The 22,573-nt window shown below is 37.6% G+C and overlaps 5 protein-coding genes across 5 annotated transcripts; 3 read left to right on the plus strand and 2 right to left on the minus strand.

The window, feature by feature from the left end:
* Positions 1 to 1,291: 1,291 nt before the first annotated feature.
* LOC119500554 (olfactory receptor 51E1-like) lies at positions 1,292 to 2,484 on the minus strand. Its single transcript, XM_037790331.1, has one exon. The coding sequence runs from the start codon at positions 2,358 to 2,360 to the stop codon at positions 1,434 to 1,436; it is 927 nt and encodes a 308-aa protein (XP_037646259.1). The 5' UTR covers positions 2,361 to 2,484; the 3' UTR covers positions 1,292 to 1,433.
* Positions 2,485 to 5,320: 2,836 nt separating this feature from the next.
* Positions 5,321 to 6,235, minus strand: LOC119500383 (olfactory receptor 6N2-like). Its single transcript, XM_037790090.1, has one exon. The coding sequence runs from the start codon at positions 6,233 to 6,235 to the stop codon at positions 5,321 to 5,323; it is 915 nt and encodes a 304-aa protein (XP_037646018.1).
* A 2,308-nt stretch (positions 6,236 to 8,543) lies between these two features.
* Positions 8,544 to 9,464, plus strand: LOC119500384 (olfactory receptor 6N2-like). The gene has a single exon (XM_037790091.1). The coding sequence runs from the start codon at positions 8,544 to 8,546 to the stop codon at positions 9,462 to 9,464; it is 921 nt and encodes a 306-aa protein (XP_037646019.1).
* A 4,651-nt stretch (positions 9,465 to 14,115) lies between these two features.
* On the plus strand, positions 14,116 to 15,093 carry LOC119500385 (olfactory receptor 11A1-like). Its single transcript, XM_037790092.1, has one exon. The coding sequence runs from the start codon at positions 14,173 to 14,175 to the stop codon at positions 15,091 to 15,093; it is 921 nt and encodes a 306-aa protein (XP_037646020.1). The 5' UTR covers positions 14,116 to 14,172.
* Positions 15,094 to 18,953: 3,860 nt separating this feature from the next.
* Positions 18,954 to 19,886, plus strand: LOC119500386 (olfactory receptor 2AT4-like). Its single transcript, XM_037790093.1, has one exon. It carries the CDS (start codon positions 18,954 to 18,956, stop codon positions 19,884 to 19,886), a length of 933 nt encoding a protein of 310 aa, XP_037646021.1.
* The last annotated feature ends 2,687 nt before the right edge of the window (positions 19,887 to 22,573 follow it).

The raw sequence follows: 22,573 nt of genomic DNA on the forward strand, positions 1-22,573 counted from the left end.
CTGCTCTCTCCGCCCACAGCCGGAGAGAGCAGAGGAGACACCGGCACCCGGTCGGTAACGAGAGGGTAACGTAACTCTCTGAAGAGCTCCGTCACTTCACAAGACACGGGAAACCTCTGTTGGTCTGGAGGAGCTGCAGCAGTTATTTCTGCACAAACGTCCCCTGTACATTCACTAGATATTCTCAGAGCTAAACTAACTCTTCTGCAGTGTGTAGTGAGCGCGCGTTCACGTCTAGAGGTGGAGCGAGACAGCGAGGACGCGCGCGCATTCTGAGTGAAGGAGAGCAGGCAGCGGAAACGAGGCTCCAGCCACACGCGGGCGCGCATATGCGAACGCGCATGTGTGGCGACCCGCTACATTTATACGCTTAAAAAGTTACAAATAGTCCCTTTAACACAGCCAAAATGATAAAAACAAAAAAACTAAACATTAAAGAGCCCAAAATGTTCTGAGTGATGCACAAGGGCTAGTCTACCCAATTATTAATTATACTTCCTCTCAGCATTAGTTAATATATCAAGTAATACCATTAATATCAGTCGTACACTGCCAGAAGTGGAGCAGAAGCAGAATATCTCAATGTTGCTTGTAGTTTAGATTCCGTATTTACCGCTGCAGAATGGTACCAAACACCTATATGATATAAACCACTGGATAAACACTGATCTATTGAATTAAAATGAATTCCAATTACAAAACATAAATAAACCTTGTTATCAGAACATGCAGGTTCACAAACATTTCCAAAATAAAATAACAAAAAAAACTCATACCCTAACCCACAAGGGTTAGACTACCCAATTTTAAATTCGACTTCCTCTCAGCACAGATAATACCATTAATATTAGTCATAATAATAATAATAATAATAATAATACCCCTCCAAAAATCACCACCATCATTGGTGCATCCCAGTGATTTTGGGAGCTGTGCTGTTAGGGGCCAACAAGGGGTGGTGAGGGGCCAGACTGAAGGCCCCGAAACACCAAATCAACATTAAAGAACGAGCAACAACAAAGGCAGACTGTTGCGTCGTCTTACATCACCTGTGTCTTGGCCGGAAAGTTGCAATTGAACACAAAACAAAGACTACAACCAACAGCCAACATTTTACAGACATGAATAAAAAATTTTGGACACCAGTGGACCAAAACGTGCATTTGGATTATAAGAAGGATGTTCACTGAGCAAAGAGTCTCTTAATGAAACTTGATTATAAATAATAAAAATATTGGGTTTGAGTTTTGAATTACTGCAGAAAATGATCAGTCATTACAATGTTAAAGCTGGCAGCTTTTATTGTGTAGTAGTCATAAACACTGTTTTCTTTTAGATTAAATACCTTCCCAGAATCACAGAAATCTGATCTCTACATTATTATTACCGAAGAAATGACATTGCATTGTGCATTTGTTATCTTTATTGATATATTAGTTCAGTTTGCCTTGACAGAACAACCTCCTGATATGTTTATGAATCTCTTTCATTTTCAGTCCGTATATGATTGGATTAAAGAGAGGATGATACAAAATTATTTGTAAAGTCATTATTAAACGTACAGTTTTGGGAAAATCAGTTTCCATTCGAAGTAGAAGTACATCAAATGCACTCAAACAAGAAAAGTTGATGAGAACCAGCAGATGGGGTAAACAGGTCTGAGCAGCTTTTCTCCTAACTTCTCTATTACTGCGATAGGTTATTATAAGTATCCTGGTGTATGTGAACAGTATGAAAAGCACAGAGAGAAGTAAAAGATCTACTAAAACAATCAAGCCGTATATATTCAGCACTCTTGAACGCACACAGTGAAGTTTCTGAACTGTGCTGTTGCAAATTATTCCTTTCAAAATAAAGTTACATAGCTTTTTTTTAGCACTCAGTATCTGAGTCACTGAAAACTGACCAGCAGGCAGAATCCAAGCTAAAATCAGGAACATACAGACAGTTGTTTTTCTCATGATAGTTGGATATTGCAGAGGTTTACATATAGACACATATCTGTCATAGGCCATGGCTGACAACAATAAGAACTCTGAAGCACCCAAAGAGTAATAAATAAACCACTGGAAGAGACAGGCCGAATAAGATATGATCTGTTTCTCAGATAGAAAGTCAATGAAAAGCTTTGGGTAGATAGCAGTGCTGAAAAGAACAGAGTTGATTAACAAAGCTGCAATGAAAATGTACATAGGCTCATGGAGGTTTTTGTGAATCACTATGAGGTACACAATAGTAGAATTGCTGCAGACTATTAGAATATATACTGTGAATATACTACAAAAATAAAAATATCTATATTTGCTAACTTCTATATACCTGTCAAGAGTTATATATGTTGCATTTAATTCACTTTCCATTATAAACCAGGCAGATTATTTAACAGGTATACATGAATTAAAAATAATTACATACAACCTGGATTGTTTAATTTACAGTTACCTGGACTTAGTGTATGTCGATCTTCAGATTTCAGAAAGTGAACTGTTCGGCTCAGTGGATTGTTTTTTTTTTTATCAGATTTCTTCACCCTCTATGGATCTCATTAAAACTCTTCACCAAGTTCTACTAACATGTAAATAACTTCATCAAACTCTGGAGGCAGGAGCTCCAGCTGGGGGACGGAAGCTACTCCGTGTTTCTGGGGAACCAAAGCTGGTGAGATGATATTTCACTGACTCCAAATGTTCTGTTGTCATGGAGGCCAGAACTTATACAGGTATATTTTTGTGACATTGTTCATTCTGCCCCCTCTCAAAACGCATAAAAGACTTCCATAACCCCAATTCCCCATTTGCGTAAAACTGTTAAATTACCCTCTTTCACAACTAAATACACCCTCCACAGTCAGATAATCTAACACAAAAGCACCGTTCATAGATTCCTGTTGCATGTAAAGTTAGATAGGAGACTTTGTTGTAGTCCCTGGCGCTAAACATGTTTACTCTGGGTTAGCAGTGCAAACTGAGCTAAGCAGGAATCGTAAAAAAGGCAACTTGAAGTTCTGGGTAGTTCATCTCATCACAGCCTCTAGTAGAGGTGTTGATCTTGATAGACAGCTCTTACAAAGGTGGAGGCAAGATGGATATTTAGCCTGGGCAGGAGGATGAATCCTACAGACTTTGATGATCCCATAACGGGTGCTCTGGCCGCTACAGTTTAGTCTAGAATCTAGCGCCACCATGAGGCTAACATTCGTGGTCCAGAGTTATTATAATTATTGGATATATTGCCATGAACTCTGCTGCAGATATTCAAGGTCTCTTTTGGATAAATTCTAATATCTTTGGTGATCTTGTGACTGTTCCTCTAGCCTCACCATGAGGTTGACATTACTGACTGAAATCTCAATTACTATTGGATGGATTGACATGAAAATTGGTTCAGATAATCATGTTCCCAAGAAGATGAATTGCAAAATATTTGTTCAGTATGAAGTTGGTAGTAGTTCAAGCCAGCCAATTACTTTGAGGGTAATAGGGGCTTGATGTGACATGCTCAGTATACTACTGACGAATGCAGTATGCAGTATGAAATTAAAGTGGTGTATTTTGCAGTATGCTGAAACCAGGCTTTAGCCTTTAAACCAGCTCTTAAAGCACCTCACAAAAAAACTAACTCATACCACTATTGCAATATTATCAAAAAACACAACTTTGATTTTGTTGTTTATGTTATATTTTTTTACTTTATGAGATATTGCAGGTTTTAACAATTTAATCTGAAGTGAAGTAAAACAAACAGGGTCACCAACGAGGGGAGACGATATATCTCTAGTTGCAATCAGCTATGAAAGCTTACAGAGTTCCCTATACTGGCACACTGGTGTCTCCTTCCCTATACACCACAATTCAATGTAGATCAGGTTCCAAAGTTCTGGTGGCCTGACTTTATTCAGTTGTAATTAAGGCTTCCTGTATGCCTTTATTGTTGGACATTGTTTTAAAAAACGACATCAGCTCTCAGCAGCAGGAGTACTGAACTGACAAGCAGTCTGGAATAATATTTCAGTTTCTTCTTGACCCCAATCATCAGTTTATTCATTATAAATGTGTACACTTAGTTTATAATTTACCCGGTTGACTATTTCTCATTAAAGACAGACTCCCCCCAGATCCTATATATGTATAATATGGTATTGTCTTACCAAGACTATCACATGCTCATGGTCAGTTTTACTTCATGACACTTCTTTATTTAATCTGTCCATTAATTAAAAACGTGTATTATTTATGGGTAAAACAGGAGCTTGATTGTCTGCCAGTTGAAGCCGGCAATACTTGACCTCTCTGGTAGTGATGAAATATGCTGCCGGTTAATTTATTTCTATTATTATATATTAATGGGATTGTGCTTAATTCTGGACCTGCATTTAATTCTTCTTTTTTATTTTAATTTTTTTCCCATTGAGATTTCAAAATCTCTTTTTGGTAACACTTCATTTTACAGGTCCACAAATTTCATGGTATTTAGGTGATAAAAAGCAAGTAATCTATTTGAAATCTCTTTGGAATTACTACCAAATTACCCCAATATTTACCTCAAACTTATATTCCACTACTTCCCAATAGCTGCTAATTTATTTCATACATTTCCAGAAAAAAGTTAATTGAGATGCTTTATTTCCATGTCTGCTGATAAATAAATAATAATGAGCAAATAACTTGTTTTAAATGTCCTTAAAAACTCCCTGAATCATTACATTAGCTACCAGCTTACATTTGTGTAGACAATAAGAGATTTGTGCCTGATCAGAAGTGTCTTCTGTTAGTTTTCCATCTACGATGTAAAGCAGCGCACAGTCGCCTCTCAAGCCTCAGGGCTTTATTTTAACCTTTATATGCTATTTTAGCATATGATTATTAAATAATGTTTATAATAAAGTAAATTTAGATACATTTTGAGGTTAATATTGGGGTAATTTGTTACTCTCTTTTTCGAGGGAGTCCTGACCAAGACGGCAGCATTAAAAAGTTTCTTATTGTTGCTGATTTGTTGTTTTTCCTTTGCTTGCAGTGTAGATTGCCCACATTGGCGTCTGTAGTCAATGCATCTTAGTATATCCCTATTTGCCCATGACTAACGAAGCTGCAGTTGACAGTAACAAAGACATATTTTTTATTAACTGCAGGATATTGAGTAGTACATTTTTCAAACTGAAAATACTCTTTACTGTTTCCATGACGAATAGTAAAGAGTTTGTTTACTGCACAGAAACAAATCCTTACATTTAATACCTCCCAACGATCTGAACATTCACAACTCTGCATTAATATTACAGAAGGAATGACTGCACATTAGCATCACTATTGATGTAACATTACTTTACTTTGGCTTGACTAAACAACCTCTTCAAGTGTTTAAAGATTTCTTTCATTTTTAGTCCATATATAACTGGATTGAAGAGAGGATAATACAAAAACGCTTGTAAAGTCATTATGAAATGTAAATCAGATTCCAGTTGAATTATAATGACATCATATGCACACAAACAGGAAAAGCAAATTAAAACTATCAGGTGGGGTAAACAAGTCTGTGCAGCTTTTTTCCTGACATTTTTACCACTTCGATAGGATATTATGAGTATTCTTGCGTATGTAAACAGTATGAAGAGCAAAGGCAACAGCACCATGTTTAGCAGAGCAAACCCATCAAATACAGTTAGTGCTATTGACCTCACACAGAAGAGTTTGTAAATTGAATTGTTACAAAAAATGTTTTTTAAATTTAAATTGCAGAGTTTTTTCTTACTCATTGCTATTGTATTGGCTCCGAACTCACAAACAGGCACAAGCCAAGAAAGAAACAGGATAATACTCACTGTGGTTTTGCTCATGATAGTTGGATATTGCAGAGGTTTACAGATAGATACAAACCTGTCATAGGCCATGGCTGCCAACAGGAAAAAATCTGAAGCACTTAAGGTGTAATATACAAAATATTGAAAGAGACAGGCTGAATATGATACAATCTGTTTTTCAGATAAAAAGTCACTCAACAACTTTGGGTACATAACAGTGTTGTAAACAATAGAGTTCAGTAGCAACGCTGCAATGAAAATGTACATCGGCTCATGGAGGTTCTTGTGTATCCCAATAAGGTACACAATGGTGGAACTAAATGTCATTGCTAGAATATATACTATAAACATAATAAAAAAATACAAATACCTATAGTTTCCCATTTCCACATACCCACCAAGAGTTATATATGTTACATTTAATTCATCATCCATGAAGAATGTCTCAACTTAAACCATTAATGAATACAAAGGGCAGATTGTATAACAAATATGAATGAACAAGTCTTACTATGAAGATTGCATTAACATAGAGCATGTATTTGATTGTCTCATGAATTTACAGATACTGTACCTGACCTTAAACTGCACTTGATGTGTGTTCATGTTCAGAGATCAAAAAGTGAACTGTTTGAGTCAGACCAAATATTTTATGACATTTCTTCACCCTCCATGGATCTCATTAACTCTTCCACCAAGAGTTCATTAGAACAACTTTGTCAAACTCTGGAGGCCTGAACCCATAGGTGTTAAACTTTTCATTAAAGTCCTACATGCAGTGATAAACATCACACTGCTATGCTGTTCATTACAAAAGTAAAATGCTTTTTGATTAAAAACATTCCACAACCTCTAACAGTTACAACGTCAAATATGAACAACATCTTCAAACTCTGGAGGCCTGAGCCCGCAGGCATTTTTCCTCCTTCTTTTCTTTAAAATAATAAATACAGCAATGTAATAAACAAGGCAAAAGTGAGCTTGGCTTTTTAAAAATAAATAACAGTTTTTTCGCCAAAATGTCAAACATTTTGGGCACCCTGGACTTTTAACCCCCAAAAGGCACAACTAGACTCGACTGTCAACCATCATACGAAATTTGAAGTTCCTAAGTTAAGTAATTGTTACACCCCCGCGACAACGTAGTCGGGGGTATATAGTGCTCCGCATGCCTGTCCTTCTGTCTGTTTGCGTGTCACACTTTCGTTTCCGGAGCAGAACTCCAAAAAAATTTAACTTAGGAACTTCAAATTTGGTATGACGGTTGACAGTTTGGTTTAGTTGTGCCTATTGGGTGTTACAAGTCCAGGGTAGGGATGTTAATAATTAACAGTTTAACCGTTTAACCATTAACCAACATTAAGCATTTTAACCGATTAACGCTATCTGTTAAACGGTTAAAATAAATATTAATAATTAATCAAAAAACTGAAAAAAACTCAGAGGAGCGGCTCCTCTCTTTAAGTAGAAAAATCTGGTCCACCTCAAAAGCCCACTTTAAAAGGCGGAGCCGGAGTTGCAAGATACAAGAAGTTGGCTCCGGTCTCTGGCTCGTTTTAGTGGAGCAAGTTGTATCCTCGTAGCATTCATCCACTGACAAATAAACTGTAAACACACTGTCTGCTACACCTGCGTTCACAGCTGTAACACCACCGATAAACCTACAGTCCCTGCCGCCACACACACGCTCTGTCAGACACTCGTAAAAGTTACGCCGCAATAAAAGAGCGGCGGCGAACACGAAGCTACCAGCAGAGCTACAGATGCTAACGTAGCACAAAAACACACTCTGTTTGTCAGACAATCGCTATCGTTAATCCGGGCAGACAGGGTGTCGTTACGCCGGGCAGACACACAGCGGCAAAACTAAACTAAATGTGCAGTGGAGACTTTTACTGGGAAAGTGGCTGCATGTCCGCGGCACTACACGCAGCACAGTGACTGCTAGGCTAACTATCCTCTCGGTGAACTGGAGACTCAGTTGTCTGTTGTGCTCATACACTGCAGCTGGAGCACCGCTGCATGCGAGGCACTAATCTTGGCGGTTAACGGTTAATAATCGGTTAACAAGGGTCGGTTAGCGGTTAAATCTTTTTTTCAAAATTAGCATCCTTAGTTGGAAATTTTGGCCAAAATTTTTGATTTTTTTCGACTTCAATTTCGTTTCCGGAGTAGAACTCGGAAACTATCAAACTTAAGAACTTTAAATTTGGGATGATGGTTGACAGTGTGGTCTAGTTGTGCCTTTTTGGGCTTGGAAGCCAGGGTGCCCAACATTTTTGAAGTTTTTCCAAAAGGCCAAAACCTTTGGCCCTACTTTAGTAGGGGTCAAGCAGTGAGCGGGGGTATGTGAGCCATGCACACTTTTGCTTTGTTGTTTAAGGTGGCACAAAGGAAAATTAAGACAACAGACACCCATGTAAACTAAGTTTAACACCTATGGGTTCAGGCCTCCAGAGTTTGACAAAGTTGTTCTAATGAACTCTTGGTGGAAGAGTTAATGAGATCCATGGAGGGTGAAGAAATGTCATAAAATATTTGGTCTGACTCAAACAATTCACTTTTTGATCTCTGAACATGAACACACATCAGTCAGGTATCTGTAAATACATGAGACAATCAAATACATGCTCTGAGTTAATGCTATCTTCATAGTAAGACTTCTTTACTCAGTTTATTCATTTATGCTTATTATACAATCAGCTCTTTGTATTCATTGATTGTTTAAGTTGTGACGTTCTTCATGGATGATGCATTAAATGTAACATATATAACTCTTTATGGGTATGTGGACATGGGCATAAACAGGTATTTTCTTTTTATTCATATGTTGATGGTATTTATTCTAGCAATCACCTTTAATTTGACCATTGTGTACCTTATTGGGATAAACAATAACCTCCATGAGCCGATGTACATTTTCATTGCAGCTTTGCTACTGAACTCAGTCGTTACCAGCACTACTGTGTACCCAAAATTGTTAATTGACATTTTATCCGAAAAATCAATCATATCATATTCCGCCTGTCTCTTACAATGTTATATATATTACTCCTTTAGTGCTTCAGATTTCTTACTGTTGGCAGCCATGGCCTATGACAGGTATGTGTCTATATGTAAACCTCTGCAATATCCAACTATCATGAGCAAAACCACAGTGTGTATAATTCTGTTTCTTTCTTGGCTTCTTCCTGCTATTCAGGTTGCAGTCCCAACATTACTTAGTGCTAATTTGAAACTGTGTAAATTCACTTTAAAAGCAATTTTTTGTAACAATTCCTATTACAGTCTCTACTGTGTGACTTCAGCAGCACGATCTCTATCAGATATGATTAGTATATTTACTATGATGATATTACCAATACTCTTCATACTTTTTACATATACCAGGATACTTATAATATCCTACCGAAGTTCTAGAAATGTCAGGACAAAAGCTGCCCAGACTTGTACACCCCACCTGGTAGTTTTAATCGGCTTTTCCTCTGTGTGTCTATATGATGTCCTTATAGTTCAACTGGATATGGGATCTGAAATACATTTCATAATGACTTTACAAGCGTTTTTGTATTATCCTCTCTTCAATCCAGTTGTATATGGACTAAAAATGAAAGAAATCTTTAAACACCTGAATAAGTTGTTCTGCCAAACCAAAATGATTTGATGTACAGTATTAACACGGGTTACTTGTACTTCTATCATTATCATAACTTTCATTCAGACTTCTCTCTGTATTTTACTTTACTGTCATGAAATTATTTAACAAACCTGAACTCTGTTTACAAGTGATGATATTCATATTCATATCACTGGTTATGGGTATATTGATCAAGTTAAATATTCAAATTCAGCAATATAAACTGTATTAATGACGATGGCTAATGTGTTAAGACTACACTGAAAGTGTGCACAGGCCTTTGTTCCAGAAATGTTTCTCTCTAATTTATTGCACTTGACAGATTGTATATTGTGTAACATGTTTACTTCAAACTAAGTTTTTCATTATTTTTCACTTCAAGCTGTGACTTTAGACCATGTGTGTTTGAACCAACAGGGAAAGGAAGATATGTGTGAGGGTGGTCGGTGCTCTGGCATCGGCCTTTGTTTTCAAGTTAGAGGCCTTTTGACAAGACTGAAATGGTGGGTTTGTTTGCAACAAAGCTTTTTTTAAATGTACAATGAGAAACAAAATAAATGAAACCTTAAAATAAAGCATAATGTTTCTGTCGTTATTTCCTTATTGAGCATGCGTAGTCAACTATCATGGGCTCGTCTGTGACTGCAGAACAGACATATTGGGACACATACACTAAACTTAACTGAGGTTGTTGGAGTCCCAATAGGTCGATGTCGACTGAAGTCCGTCATGGACACCCTAGCGGGGATCTCCCTTTGAATTGCCGCTCCAAAGATTTCTATATGCATAAATATGAATATATATGTTCTTTCTTCCTTTTCTATAATTTTTTTACTTTCTCCTTTTTTTTCTTTTTTTAATTAATTAATTTATTTTTAATTTTCTTCACTTGTATTTATCACAACTGTGACTACTGTTATTTTGTCATCATATATGCTAAGTTTATTCATGCAATTATCTTACGTCGGAGGGGATCAATGTGTATTGCTGTCTGTATTAATTGTGTTCTATCATTTGTGGGGGGGAAAAAGGGGGAAAAACTCAATAAATATATTGATTAGAATAAAATGCATTGCCTCTCCCAAGATTTCTCCCATTAGCGTGATCATTTTGTTTATCAATGTTAATATGACAAATAGGTAAATACAAAGGTGCATTGACTACAGACACCAATGTGGGCAAATCAGTGCAAGCAAAGAAAAAACAATAAATCAGCAACAGTAAAAAACATGAGTACAAGTCCAGGAATAAGTACAATCCCAATAAATACATAATAAATAATAATATAAATAAAGTAATGAGCAGCATATTTCATCACTACCAGAGATGTCATGTGTTCAATCAAGCTGCTGTTGTGCCCATTAATAATTACACGGTTTTCAGTAATGGAGAGAATAAACGTGCATGTGGTACTTTTTGCAGGACAATACCATATTATAATTTATGTAAATAGGAGCAGAAGAAATGGTCTACCAGGTGAATAATAAACTCATGTACACATTTATAATGAATAAACTGATGGTTGGGGTCAAGAAGAGACTGAAATATTATTCCAGACTGACTGACTGATGTCATTTTCCAAAACAATGTCTAACAAAAGAGGCGTATAGGAAGCCTTAGTTAAAACTAAATAAAGTCAGGCCACCAGACCTTTGGAACCTGATCTACATTGAACTGTGATGTAGAGGGAAGGAAACACCAGTCTGCCAGTCCAGGGAACACTGTAAGCGTTCATAGCTGATTGCAAATGGAGATAAAAGAAAAATGAGGAGCCAGAAAAATTAAGTTAGTTTCAATATCTTGAAATGTGCGTAAAACCTTAATCATCCTAAATGTCAGGAAATGTATACACTCCTCTGTTGCTACTAGAGTGTAAATTAATTGTCTTTTTTACTTGTCTTGTTGAAGAGCTTGGGTTGAGTTAGAAATGTTGCTAACGTGGGCAGATAAAGCCCATTGAGAGTGTTCTCACTAACAAAGTCCACGCCATTTAAGTTAGCAAATGAGTATATTGGAATGAAAACTTTGCTACAACACAACATGACGTCAACCGGCAACATGGCCAATCAAAACCTTCGTGATACATTACTCTGTGACGTGATGCAAGTATTTCTGCAGTACTTCTATCCAGCGATAATTACAAGAAAAAGTAGTAGTAGTAGTAGTAAATTACCGCTGTGATAACTTTCCAGATTGTAAAATGTTGTCTCATAGTATAAACCGCTGTGCAGTGTTTTAGCGTCTGTTAAAGACGTGGTTAACGTTGTAAATTCAAATAAAACAAAACAAAAAACCACAACAACACTACTTCATTAGGTTTAGTAAAAAACAAATCATGGTTTGGTTTAAACTGACTACAGAATTTAAACAAAATGCAACAAAACTACTTCATTAGGTTTATGCAACAAAACTACTGAACTCCTACTGCTGCATCATTGAGAACATCCTCACCAACTGTATGGCACGTCTGCAGTTATCATGACCTAATGTCAGGGTATACCGACTTATATTTATTGACCTAACTAATGATGTTTGTACCTGTTTGTACCCTCAGAGGTGTGTATAAACGGAGGTATCTGGTGACTGCCACATAGACTTTTCTACAGAGTTGTCTTGGCTTTATTCTGTGTTAATAACGTCTGATCCACATCTCTCTGATCAGATCCACAAGCTCAAGTCCATCAGCATTTTTGCTTCTTAGCTGTCTCCATATCTCCAGCACATATTTGGCGTTGTCGGCAGGATGGGAGAGATCACCTCCGCTGTGCAGGAAATATAGTGAAATTCCATAGCTAGGAAATGAAGACCAAATGTGGCACACACACTCCCATCTGTATCAACAGCACAGAGGTTTTTGGTCTACCACATCTCCGAGGACCTCTCTTGGACCTCAACACTTCGACCCTGGTCAAGAAGGCTCACTAGCATCTCTTCTGCTTGAGGAGACTGAACAAAGTTATCTTTCTCCTCAGATTCTGATGAACTTCTACCGCTGCATCATTGAGAGCATCCTCACCAACTATATGGCACTGTGGCATGGCAACTGCTCTGGGAAAGCACTGCATAGGGTGGTGACAACTGACCAATGCATCGCTGGTTCTCTACACCTTGTCAGGCGTAGCATCGTCAGGGAATCCACTGTTCGCCCTCTGCTTTTTGCACTTCTGGATAGATGCTATGGTAGTGTTGACAGGCCTGAATACTGACGTCAGCAGTTGTCATGACCTGATGTCAGAGTATACCGAACTATGTTTATTGACCTAGTTAATGATGTTTGTACCTGTTTGTACCCTGGCGTTGTCGGCAGGATTGGAAGAGATCGCCTCCGCTGTGCCCAGCGTCCTGGATGAACAACACAAACAGTGGCCACCGAAAACAGGTAAGAAATATTTAGCTTTATTTTAGAAACTTTTGTGTGATCCGATTTAGAGTCTGGCTCAGCAGTAAGGGCACTAAATTTCTAATATTTATTAAAGTCTATCAGATCAACAAGCTTGAGTCCTTCAGCTTTTTTGCTTCTTATCTGTCTCCATATCTCCACCACAATGCTAACCTGCATTTCATTGTCTCAGTACCTGTACTCTGTGCAATAACAATAAAGCTTAATCTAAAACTAGAATTACCGCCTCACGGTTGTATGCCTCCGCTGACCAGTCAAGTTGCAGTTTACATCCATGTCTGTCCAAAATGTCATCACTTCATCGATTTATTCTATTAGACATTTGTGTGATAATGTCATAATTAGCATACTAGCTTTTACCTTTGACCACCAAATTCTAATCAGTTCATCCTTGAGTCCAAGTGGACGTTTGGGCCAAATTTGAAGAAATTCTCTTCAGGTGTTCCTGAGATATTGCGTTCACGAGAATGAGACGGATGGACGGACAACCCGCCGTTGCGGAGGCATACAAATCTACCAACTAGGGCTGTCAAAGTTGAAGGGACTGTTTGTAACTTCTTACACATATAAATCATTGCTGGTCGGTGTCCCACGCACTCTCGCGTGTGGCTAAGCTGTTCAGACTCAGACTCCAACACAAACTACACGGAAGCACCAAACCTCTTGGTTGTATCTAGTGAAACTCGTCTGTTAAACGGTGTTGGCCGCGGTCGGAGGAAGCGGGGGAGACCGTAGCTTTGGTCTCCAGGGCCGGAGTCTCTGCTGTACTCTGCTCCTCTGCCTGCCTTCACTCACACACCGCGCCCGTTTTCGCTCTCAAGACAGACCTTGGTCTGGTCAGCTAACATTACTGCCAAGCAGCTGAAATATAGAGTGATAATGTGGCTAATAATAAGGCTCCAAACTTGCGCTAAATTTTGGCGCATAGCCATTTTCAAAGGGGTCTCTTGACCTCTGACCTCAAGATATGTGAATTAATGAATGTGAGAAAACATTAGAGGGGTAAATGACCCGGTAAAGCAGGTGAAACAAAGTTTTTGTTTTCAGGACTCCAGAGTTTGAACAAGTTCGTCATGTTATTGAAGGTGAAGGGTTTAATGAGATCCATGGAGGTTAAACCAATCTGATAAAAACATGTCACAAACTCAAACTGTGAACTATAGAGATGAATACATCCAACTGCATTTTAAAGTCAGGTAACTGTGAATGAATAAGACATTCAAATACAGACTAAATGGTAAATCGATTTTCAGTGAGACTTGTTTACTTGATTGTAAGTTAGGTATGTCTGTGATGTTATCTGCCTGTTTAACTGATTAAGGTATTACATTCTCAATGGATGAGGAATTAAATGTAACATATATAACTCTTAGTGGGTATGTAGAAATGGAAAAATACAGATATATTTATTTTGTGATCATGTTTACAGCATATATTCTAATAATCTGCTTTAATTCTACTATTGTGTTCCTCATAGTGATTCACCAAAACCTCCATGAGCCTATGTACATTTTCATTGCAGCTTTGTTAATCAACTCTGTTCTTTTCAGCACTGCTATCCACCCAAAGCTTTTGATGGACTTTTTATCCGATAAACAGATCATATCACAGCCACTGTGTTACTTTCAATACTTTTTATTTTACTCTTTAGGTGGTTCAGAGTTCTTATTGTTGTCAGCCATGGCCTACGATAGATACGTGTCTATATGTAAACCTTTTCAATATCCAACCATCATGAGAAAAACAACAATCAGTATTTTCCTGGTGTTGGCGTGGCTCGTGCCGGCGTGTCAGGTCGCTGGGTCGACCGCGTGGAGCGCAAGCAGAAAACACTGTAACTTTACTCTGAAAGGAATCTTTTGTAATAATTCAGTTCAGAAACTTCACTGTGTGAGTTCGAGAGCGCTTTCTGTGTTTGGTGTGATCATTATGCTCAATATTGTGTTTTTTCCGATACTCTTCATACTTTTTACGTACACAAGAATACTCATAATAACCTATCGAAGTAGTAGAGAAGTCAGTAGAAAAGCTGCTCAGACCTGTTTACCCCATCTGCTGGTTTTAATCAGCTTTTCGTTGTTGTGCATTTATGATATTAGCATACTAAGACTGGAATCTGAGTTTCCCAAAACTGCACGTTTAATAATGACTTTACAGGTGGTTTTGTATCATCCTCTCTTTAATCCAATCATATACGGACTGAAAATGACAGAAATTTCGAAACACTTGAGGAGGTTGTTGTGTCATTTTAAATGATCTGTTGTGTTAACACAGATAATGTACAGTCATTTCTTCTTAACAATGTGTTGTCTGGTCCTTGAAAAGTATTTTTAATGATTTGTTTTGATTTCTAACACATAGTAAAGATCATCGCCAGCTTCACCAATGTCATGACTGACCAGTTATTCAAAAGTTAATGTTATTCAGCTTTATTTATTTATAGTTTTCCCTTTGTGTTACTAGTAATGACATTAACATGAGTGACATTATCTCTGGTTGTATTGATGAAGTTCATAATGGTCATGAAGTGAAGATAAACATTTTAAATGTTGAAAGACTTCGAGATAAATTAATGCTGTCGGTTAATGTTTAAACTCTTAAGCTTTGGACTCAAAAACACTTGACTGTTTAAGTTATTTTTTGTCTTGTAATTTGTTAGTATATGGAATTCAAATGAATACAATATTCTAATTATATTGGTGCTTCCCACTGATGTCTTTTGTTCATTCTGCAAATACTGATAGTAGCACAAATCAGGCAGGTACCAGTTTAAGGCCGGTTCTCTGTAACCAAGTTCTCTTTTATCAAATTGATTTTTAAATGTGTGAACAATCTGCGCCCCAGCTGTACTTTGTCCATATGTCACGAAAATAAACACCAATAGATAATAGCCACCAGGGGATCAACAAATGGTAACTGCAGAGTGGCACAGCGCATAAACAACCTTCGGTCAGTCGTCTTTTTCAATAAAAGGAATACATGTAATGGAATATGCCTTACCAACGGAAATAAAAATACAATCTGACCTGAAAACATTTAATGAAAAGGTGAAACTCTGGCTGAAGCTAAACCAAACCTGTGATCACTGATTGGGAACATACATACGTATATGATGTTGTATTATGTGACTTTATGTATGATGTTGTATTATAATTTTTTTTTTTTTTCTTAAAAGCCTAACCAGGGACAAAGTCTGCAAATTAGCTACGGCTAGAAGTCCTATATACGTTGCATCAGTTGCACTTTAATTACGTGTAACAATGCCTACTAATGTATGGTCCCTGTCTAATAAATTAATTAATAAATAAAAATCAAGCCTTACCATTGAACTGTCTCAATTATCTTTTAAAAAGTTCCGTGTACAGGGAAATATAAAATTGTGTTTTTGTTGATGGGTAAAATCATTTAATCCAAAATAGCTTGGCTGATTAAGGCCCGAGCACGAAAGTGCCAGGGGCCCAACGGTGCTTTTTTGAGGTGCTCGGGATGCACGAAAACTCACAAAAATTGGGTTCAGAACTGGTGAAAATTGCATAGTTCTGCAGTGACTGGGCTGTGGGCGTGGCCGGCGGGCTCCATAGCGCCCCCAAACGCATGCCATGTTGGACAAAACAGTTTGAGGACTTTAGGATCCACAAAAATTCAGGAAATTTTGCACCTGTGTTCAGACTGGTGATTATTTTGATTTGCTGGTGTAACTGGGCTTGGTCATGGCACGTCGGCTCTATAGCGCCTCCTAATTACTTTTAGCATTTGACGCCCTTGGTAAACTCCAACACTCACGAAACTTGGCGCACACATCAACACCTGTGAACACTGGGAGAATATACAGCGATTGGGTTTATGCGTGTTTAGCGGGCTCCATAGCGCCCCCTGATGCGTGGAAGCCCTTAGTTGGCTCCAATATTCACGAAAGTTGGTACTCACATTGCTCTCATTATTTCAGACGTATTTCCCATTGGCTTTCATTAGCTCTGCCCAACTGGAAGTCGGCCATTTTAAATATCGTCCGATTTTCATGGATTTTATGCAAACTTTTTTTAACTCCTCCTAGAGGGTTTATCGGATTCGTTGGTGTTTGTATAACCTTTTGGCTAATGTGAAGCTATATTGCGAAGGAATAGTCGATGCCTCGAACAATGATATCATAGATCATGCCATATTAGGCACTTTACAGGTATGGAACTTTTTGAGACTCCTCCTAGAAGATTCAACAGAGCGATCTCAAATTTAGTCAGCAGAATCTCAAAACCTTCGTGAAGGTAAATGTGAAGCTTTTGGATTTCGTGGAACAGAGTTGCCGTGGCAAGGTGGGGAATTTGCATGTTTCGCCATGACACAGGAAGCTGTTGTAACTGGACTTTACATCGTCCAACATGCTGGATAAGAGTCCAAGCCTGAAGACATCTAAACGCCCATATTGAGTTATAGTCATAGCGCCACCTACTGACAACAGGAAGTCAGTCTTATGTGACAGAGCTCTTTAGATTTACATGAGAAAAAACAAAACAAAGTCCACACCTTCACATAAAGGAAGTTGGTTGCAAACAAATTCTGATTGGAAGCAGTGCAAATTCTCAACTCAGGCTTGATTGACATTGTGCAGTTCAAGGTGCACTTGAGGAAAATCTGGCGTACCACAGAGTTTTGGCAAAACGGCACCGATTAAAAAGTAAAATCTAAATCGTAAACCACAAAGCTTGGATCCTGTTGTCAACTGGACTTTACATCGTCCAACATGCTGGATAAGAGTCCAAGCCTGAAGACATTTACACGCCCATATTGAGTTATAGTCATAGCGCCACCTACTGACAACAGGACGTCAGTCTTATGTGACAGAGATCTTTAGATTTACATGAGATTTACATGGTGTGGTCGACATATGATATACAGGCAACATGATGTATAATTAGTGTGTTTTCTCTAGTGCTATATAGTGGATGCAGGAAGTGGTGCAAAATGTGCAATACATAATTTCCAGAGCAACACTAGAAAAAACATTTAACTCTTGAGCGTAGTGTCAAACGGTCACGGAAAAGCACAGCCACATCAACCGGAGTCCCGCCGGGGCGAGGGCCCGTTCATCGCTGCTTGCAGCTTTAATTCGTTCTCATCTTTGTTGTCTATAAATTAGGCTGTCGATTAAAATATTTAATATTTTCAAAAGTGAAAAGTGATATAAACATCAGGGCTGTCAAAGTTAATGGGATAATGGTTCAATACAAATTTGTTTTAACGCCACTAATTTCTTTAATACATTAACACAACTTGAAATTATAAAACCTGATGAATCCATCGATACCAACCATGTCATACTAGCTGGTCATGAAGGAGGTTAAATAACGCTCCAAACTTACGCTAATTTTCGGTGATGACAAAACTGTCATGTCCATTTTCAAAGGGTTCCCTTGACCTCTGACCTCCAGATCAGTGAATGTAAATGGGTTCAACGGGTACCAACGAGTCTCCCGTTTACAGACATGCCCACTTTATGATAATCACATGCAGTTTGGGGCAAGTCATAGTCAAGTCAGCACACTGACACACTGACAGCTGTTGTTGCCTGTTGGGCTGCAGTTTGACATGTTATGATTGGAGCATATTGTTTTATGCTAAATGCAGTACCTGTGAGGGTTTCTGGATCAATATCTGTCATTGTTTTGTGTTGTTAATTGATTTATAATAATAAATATATACATACATTTACATAAAGCAGCATTTTTGTCCACTCCCATGTTGATAAGAGGATTAAATACTTGACTAATCTCCCTTTAAGGTTCATTTAGAACAGATAAAACTGCGTTTAATGGTGATTAAATATTTAAATCGATTGACAGTCTACTTCTTCCACCTCTGATGAGGGAACACCACCCAGTTAGGAGGTCAAACAATACCTGTGGGCTCTGGTCTCTTGAGTTTGCTGAAGTTGTTTACATGTTAGTTTAATGAGGGTGAAACAGTCTCATAGTGACATCACACAGACTCAAACACGAGTAACTTTGGTGTCTGTGAACGAATAAGACCGGTTCAGGTAATATGGTCCTGCAATATACACGGTGAGACATGTGTTCTTCAGTTGATATCTCTGCCTGTTGTATGATCTGTCTGCATTAGTGATGAACATTTTGATAGATGATGGATCAAATGTGACATACATAACTCTTGATGGGCATGTGGAACTGCACAAATATAAATATCTTTATTTCGTGATCACGTTTACGGTGTATATTCTAATAATCTGCAGCAATTCTTGTATCGTGTGTCTCATCTGCATTCACAAAAACCTCCACGAGCCTATGTACGTTTTCATCGCGGCTTTGTTAATCAACTCTGTTCTTTTCAGCACTGCTATCTACCCAAAGCTTCTGGTTGACTTCTTATCTGAGAAACAGATCATATCTTATTCAGCCTGTTTTGTTCAAGCTATCATGTATTACACTCTGATCTATTCAGAGTTCTTACTGCTGGCAGCCATGGCCTATGACAGGTATGTGTCTATATGTAAACCTCTGCAGTATCCAACCATCATGAAGAAAACAACCGTCTGCATGTTCCTGGTTTTATCTTGGCTTGTTCCTGCGTTTGAGACGACCGTGGCCGTTTCACTCTACAACAAACTCTGCAGCTTTACTTTGAAAGGGATTTTTTGCAATAACTTACTTTACAACACTCAGTGTGTGCGCTCGAAACCGCTCTCTATATACGGTGTGCTCATATTGCTAAATGTGGCGTTTCTCCCTGTGTTCTTCATCCTGTTCACGTACAGCAGGATACTCATAATAACCTATCGCAGCAGTAGAGAAGTCAGGAGGAAAGCTGCTCAGACCTGTTTACCCCACCTGCTGGTTCTCATCAACTACTCCTGTTTCGTCACTTACGACGTCGTCACGGTTCGACTCGGATCAGATATTCCAAAAACTGCGCGTTTGATAATGACTTTACAGATAATTATGTATCATCCGCTCTTTAATCCGATCATATACGGACTGAAAATGACGGAAATCTCAAAGCACCTCAGGATGTTGTTTTGTCAGGTCAAATCACACTAATACCGTTTTTATATCATCAGTATCGTCTGCTTTCAAACTCTGGAATTCTGCATCAACTTTTTTAGGATTGCATTCTTATAAGGTCCTAATGTTATATGTCTAAATATGCTTATGCGTTTTTATAATGTGCTTATGTGTGGTGACGCGTGTGCAGAGAATGAAATCAGCACCTGCCACCTGCCAGATATAATAAATATAATAATATAATAAAATAATTGGATGGGCTTATTACAGTCCTGCGACAGCTACAGATCTTTCTTTATTTTTCGTCAGAGCATTTGATTTATTGATTGCTGTCGGGATGTAAATGAGAATTTCGACAAGGATAGTAAAAAATGTTTCTGAAGAAGATTACCAGATCTGTCTTTAAGGTTACAAGGTGTATTCCATATTTCTACCGTCTTAACAAATCTTTAGCATTCTGAATAGAGTTCAAAAGTAGCAAACAAAAAAACATGTATATATATATATGCATATATATATATACACATGTTTTTTTTTGTATACATCTTTTTGTGTATTCATGTGTACATCTATACACATTTATGTGTACATATATATTTGTTTTTATCACCCTTTTACCACTTTATTATTATTGATATGTTCTGTGATGTTCTGTGACAGTTACCATATTTTTTTACTTTATCCGCTTTTATTGTCTTGTGAAGCAGTTTGTAACATCTGTTTTGAAAGGTGCTATATAAGTAAATGTATTATTATTATTATTATTATTATTATTATTATTATTAACATTAACAAAGGAGAAAGAAAGCTTCTGAGTTTGTTCTAAGTGTCTAAGTGTGAGTGTGAGGCTAAGGTGATTTAATTATTTATTTATGTATTTATTTATTGTGAGAAATGTACCATACTCTGTCTTATACCGCATTTTCATATTTCTTTTTTTTTTACAGTCATTTTTTTGCATTTAATCCTTTTTTATTATTATTTACTTTATTTATTTATTTGGATTATTATTATTATTTTCTATTATACACAATGCCATGTGTTCCAATCAGGGAGAGTTCATATGCATAACACGTTAACACGTTTTAGACATTCATTTGACATTCAAATTATATTATAGGTATATTATATTATCACAGAGTAAGGTCTAGACCTGCTCTACATGAAAAGAGATCACTTTGAGATGAATTATCATCCAGGTCTGGGAATCTAACGTCAACCGGACAATAAATCTCCACACACTCACAGTAGATCTCTTGTTCTGTAACTGTTATTTAGATATGTTTTCTGTTTATACCAGTTTATACCATCTTTTAGTTTTATTATTACACACAAAATCTGCTTAAAAGAACTTAAACACAGCTTTCAGATTGAAGAATAAGTCAGTTGCACGTCCATAATTCAGGCTTCATGAATGAATTAATAATCACATACAGACTGTTTTTATTTCAGAGGATCATAGAAGGAAATTTAATTTTAAGCATCAGTGTGCACGGAGTACTTTAAAACAGATTTCAGTGGTCGGCGTCAAACCCTCTACAGAATAATTTAAAAGGTGGTATAAATATGTTTCTGTTCAAGAAAATGTATAAAGAAAGAATAATGAGACTTTATGAAGTGGCGTGTTTCCTTAGTTGTTTTAATTATTGTGTGTGGATTCTTCTTCTCATGTTGCTGTAAGTATTCGTTGATAACTATAATTGTCTATTTCTATTGTTTATTAATGTTTTTTGAGTAAGGGATCAAAAACAGTTGATGTTATTTCTTCTCTCTGCTCCTTTTAGGTTATATAATGTGTAACTAGAGTTGTGTTTTCATCCTGAATCTCCTTTTTTTCCTTTTATTGTGCACTACTATGAGCGGAACAAATAAAAATGAAATAATATGAATAAAAAGTGCTTCTACAGCTCTTTATTTTCTATATTATCTCCATGAAGTCAGATCTCCTTTTTCCTGCAGAGCACCATTAAGTGCTAAAGCCATTTATTAATTGTTTAAAAACATAGAATCAACTTGGGAAGAGAAGTTGTGATATTGTGCTTGTGAACATATCTGTAATTTAGCATTTCTTTTTGCATTTTTGCATTAGTCCAGGCCTGCTATCATTGCTTCTATTCATATTGATTAAGTTTATAATGATCATAAAGTGACGATAAATGACGATTTAAAATGTTGAAAACTTGAACAATTTAAAATGTTGATGGTTAATGTTTAAAGTCTAAACTGTTTTAAACACACGTCAGAGGCCTGTTTCACAAAACCAAGGTCACGGATTAAGCCGGGGTTTTCCAGTTATCCTGGCTCAGTTTAGCCTCGACTCGGTTTCACATTACGCAGTGGCACATCAGTTACCATGGAGATTTATTCTGTGCAGCTAGCCTGCTCCAGACCAGAATAACAGCCGGGCTTAACTTATCCTGGTGTCTCATCTGTTCAGTCAGCCGTCACTCCGATCAGAAACCAGTGTGTTTTTACAGTTAGTCTATGATCTTATGCATGTATTTAGCCTTATTTTTAGTAGCCTGCATTAAAAATACCATGGTGGAGGGAGAGCTCGGTCACTGCTCAGCTGCAGGGGAGAGAGTGGTGGAGTGGCTCAGGTAGCTCAGGTAGCTCAAGCCGTGGGCACACTACCCGCATCAAGAGCGCCTGGCGGCTGCGTCCCATGGTGGCTGCGTGATGCAGGCTTCTGGTGTTCACACTAGACGTGTGTTGGCTGCGTG

The sequence above is a fragment of the Sebastes umbrosus genome, chromosome 13 (assembly GCF_015220745.1).
Source record: "Sebastes umbrosus isolate fSebUmb1 chromosome 13, fSebUmb1.pri, whole genome shotgun sequence".
Taxonomy (NCBI): Eukaryota; Metazoa; Chordata; class Actinopteri; order Perciformes; family Sebastidae; genus Sebastes; species Sebastes umbrosus.

Bases quoted from the DNA above. Each gene is read 5' to 3' on its own strand.
- LOC119500384 (XM_037790091.1), top strand. From the start codon at position 8,544: ATGGATGATGCATTAAATGTAACATATATAACTCTTTATGGGTATGTG.
- LOC119500385 (XM_037790092.1), top strand. From the start codon at position 14,173: ATGGATGAGGAATTAAATGTAACATATATAACTCTTAGTGGGTATGTA.
- LOC119500386 (XM_037790093.1), top strand. From the start codon at position 18,954: ATGAACATTTTGATAGATGATGGATCAAATGTGACATACATAACTCTT.
- LOC119500383 (XM_037790090.1), bottom strand. From the start codon at position 6,235: ATGGATGATGAATTAAATGTAACATATATAACTCTTGGTGGGTATGTG.
- LOC119500554 (XM_037790331.1), bottom strand. From the start codon at position 2,360: ATGGAAAGTGAATTAAATGCAACATATATAACTCTTGACAGGTATATA.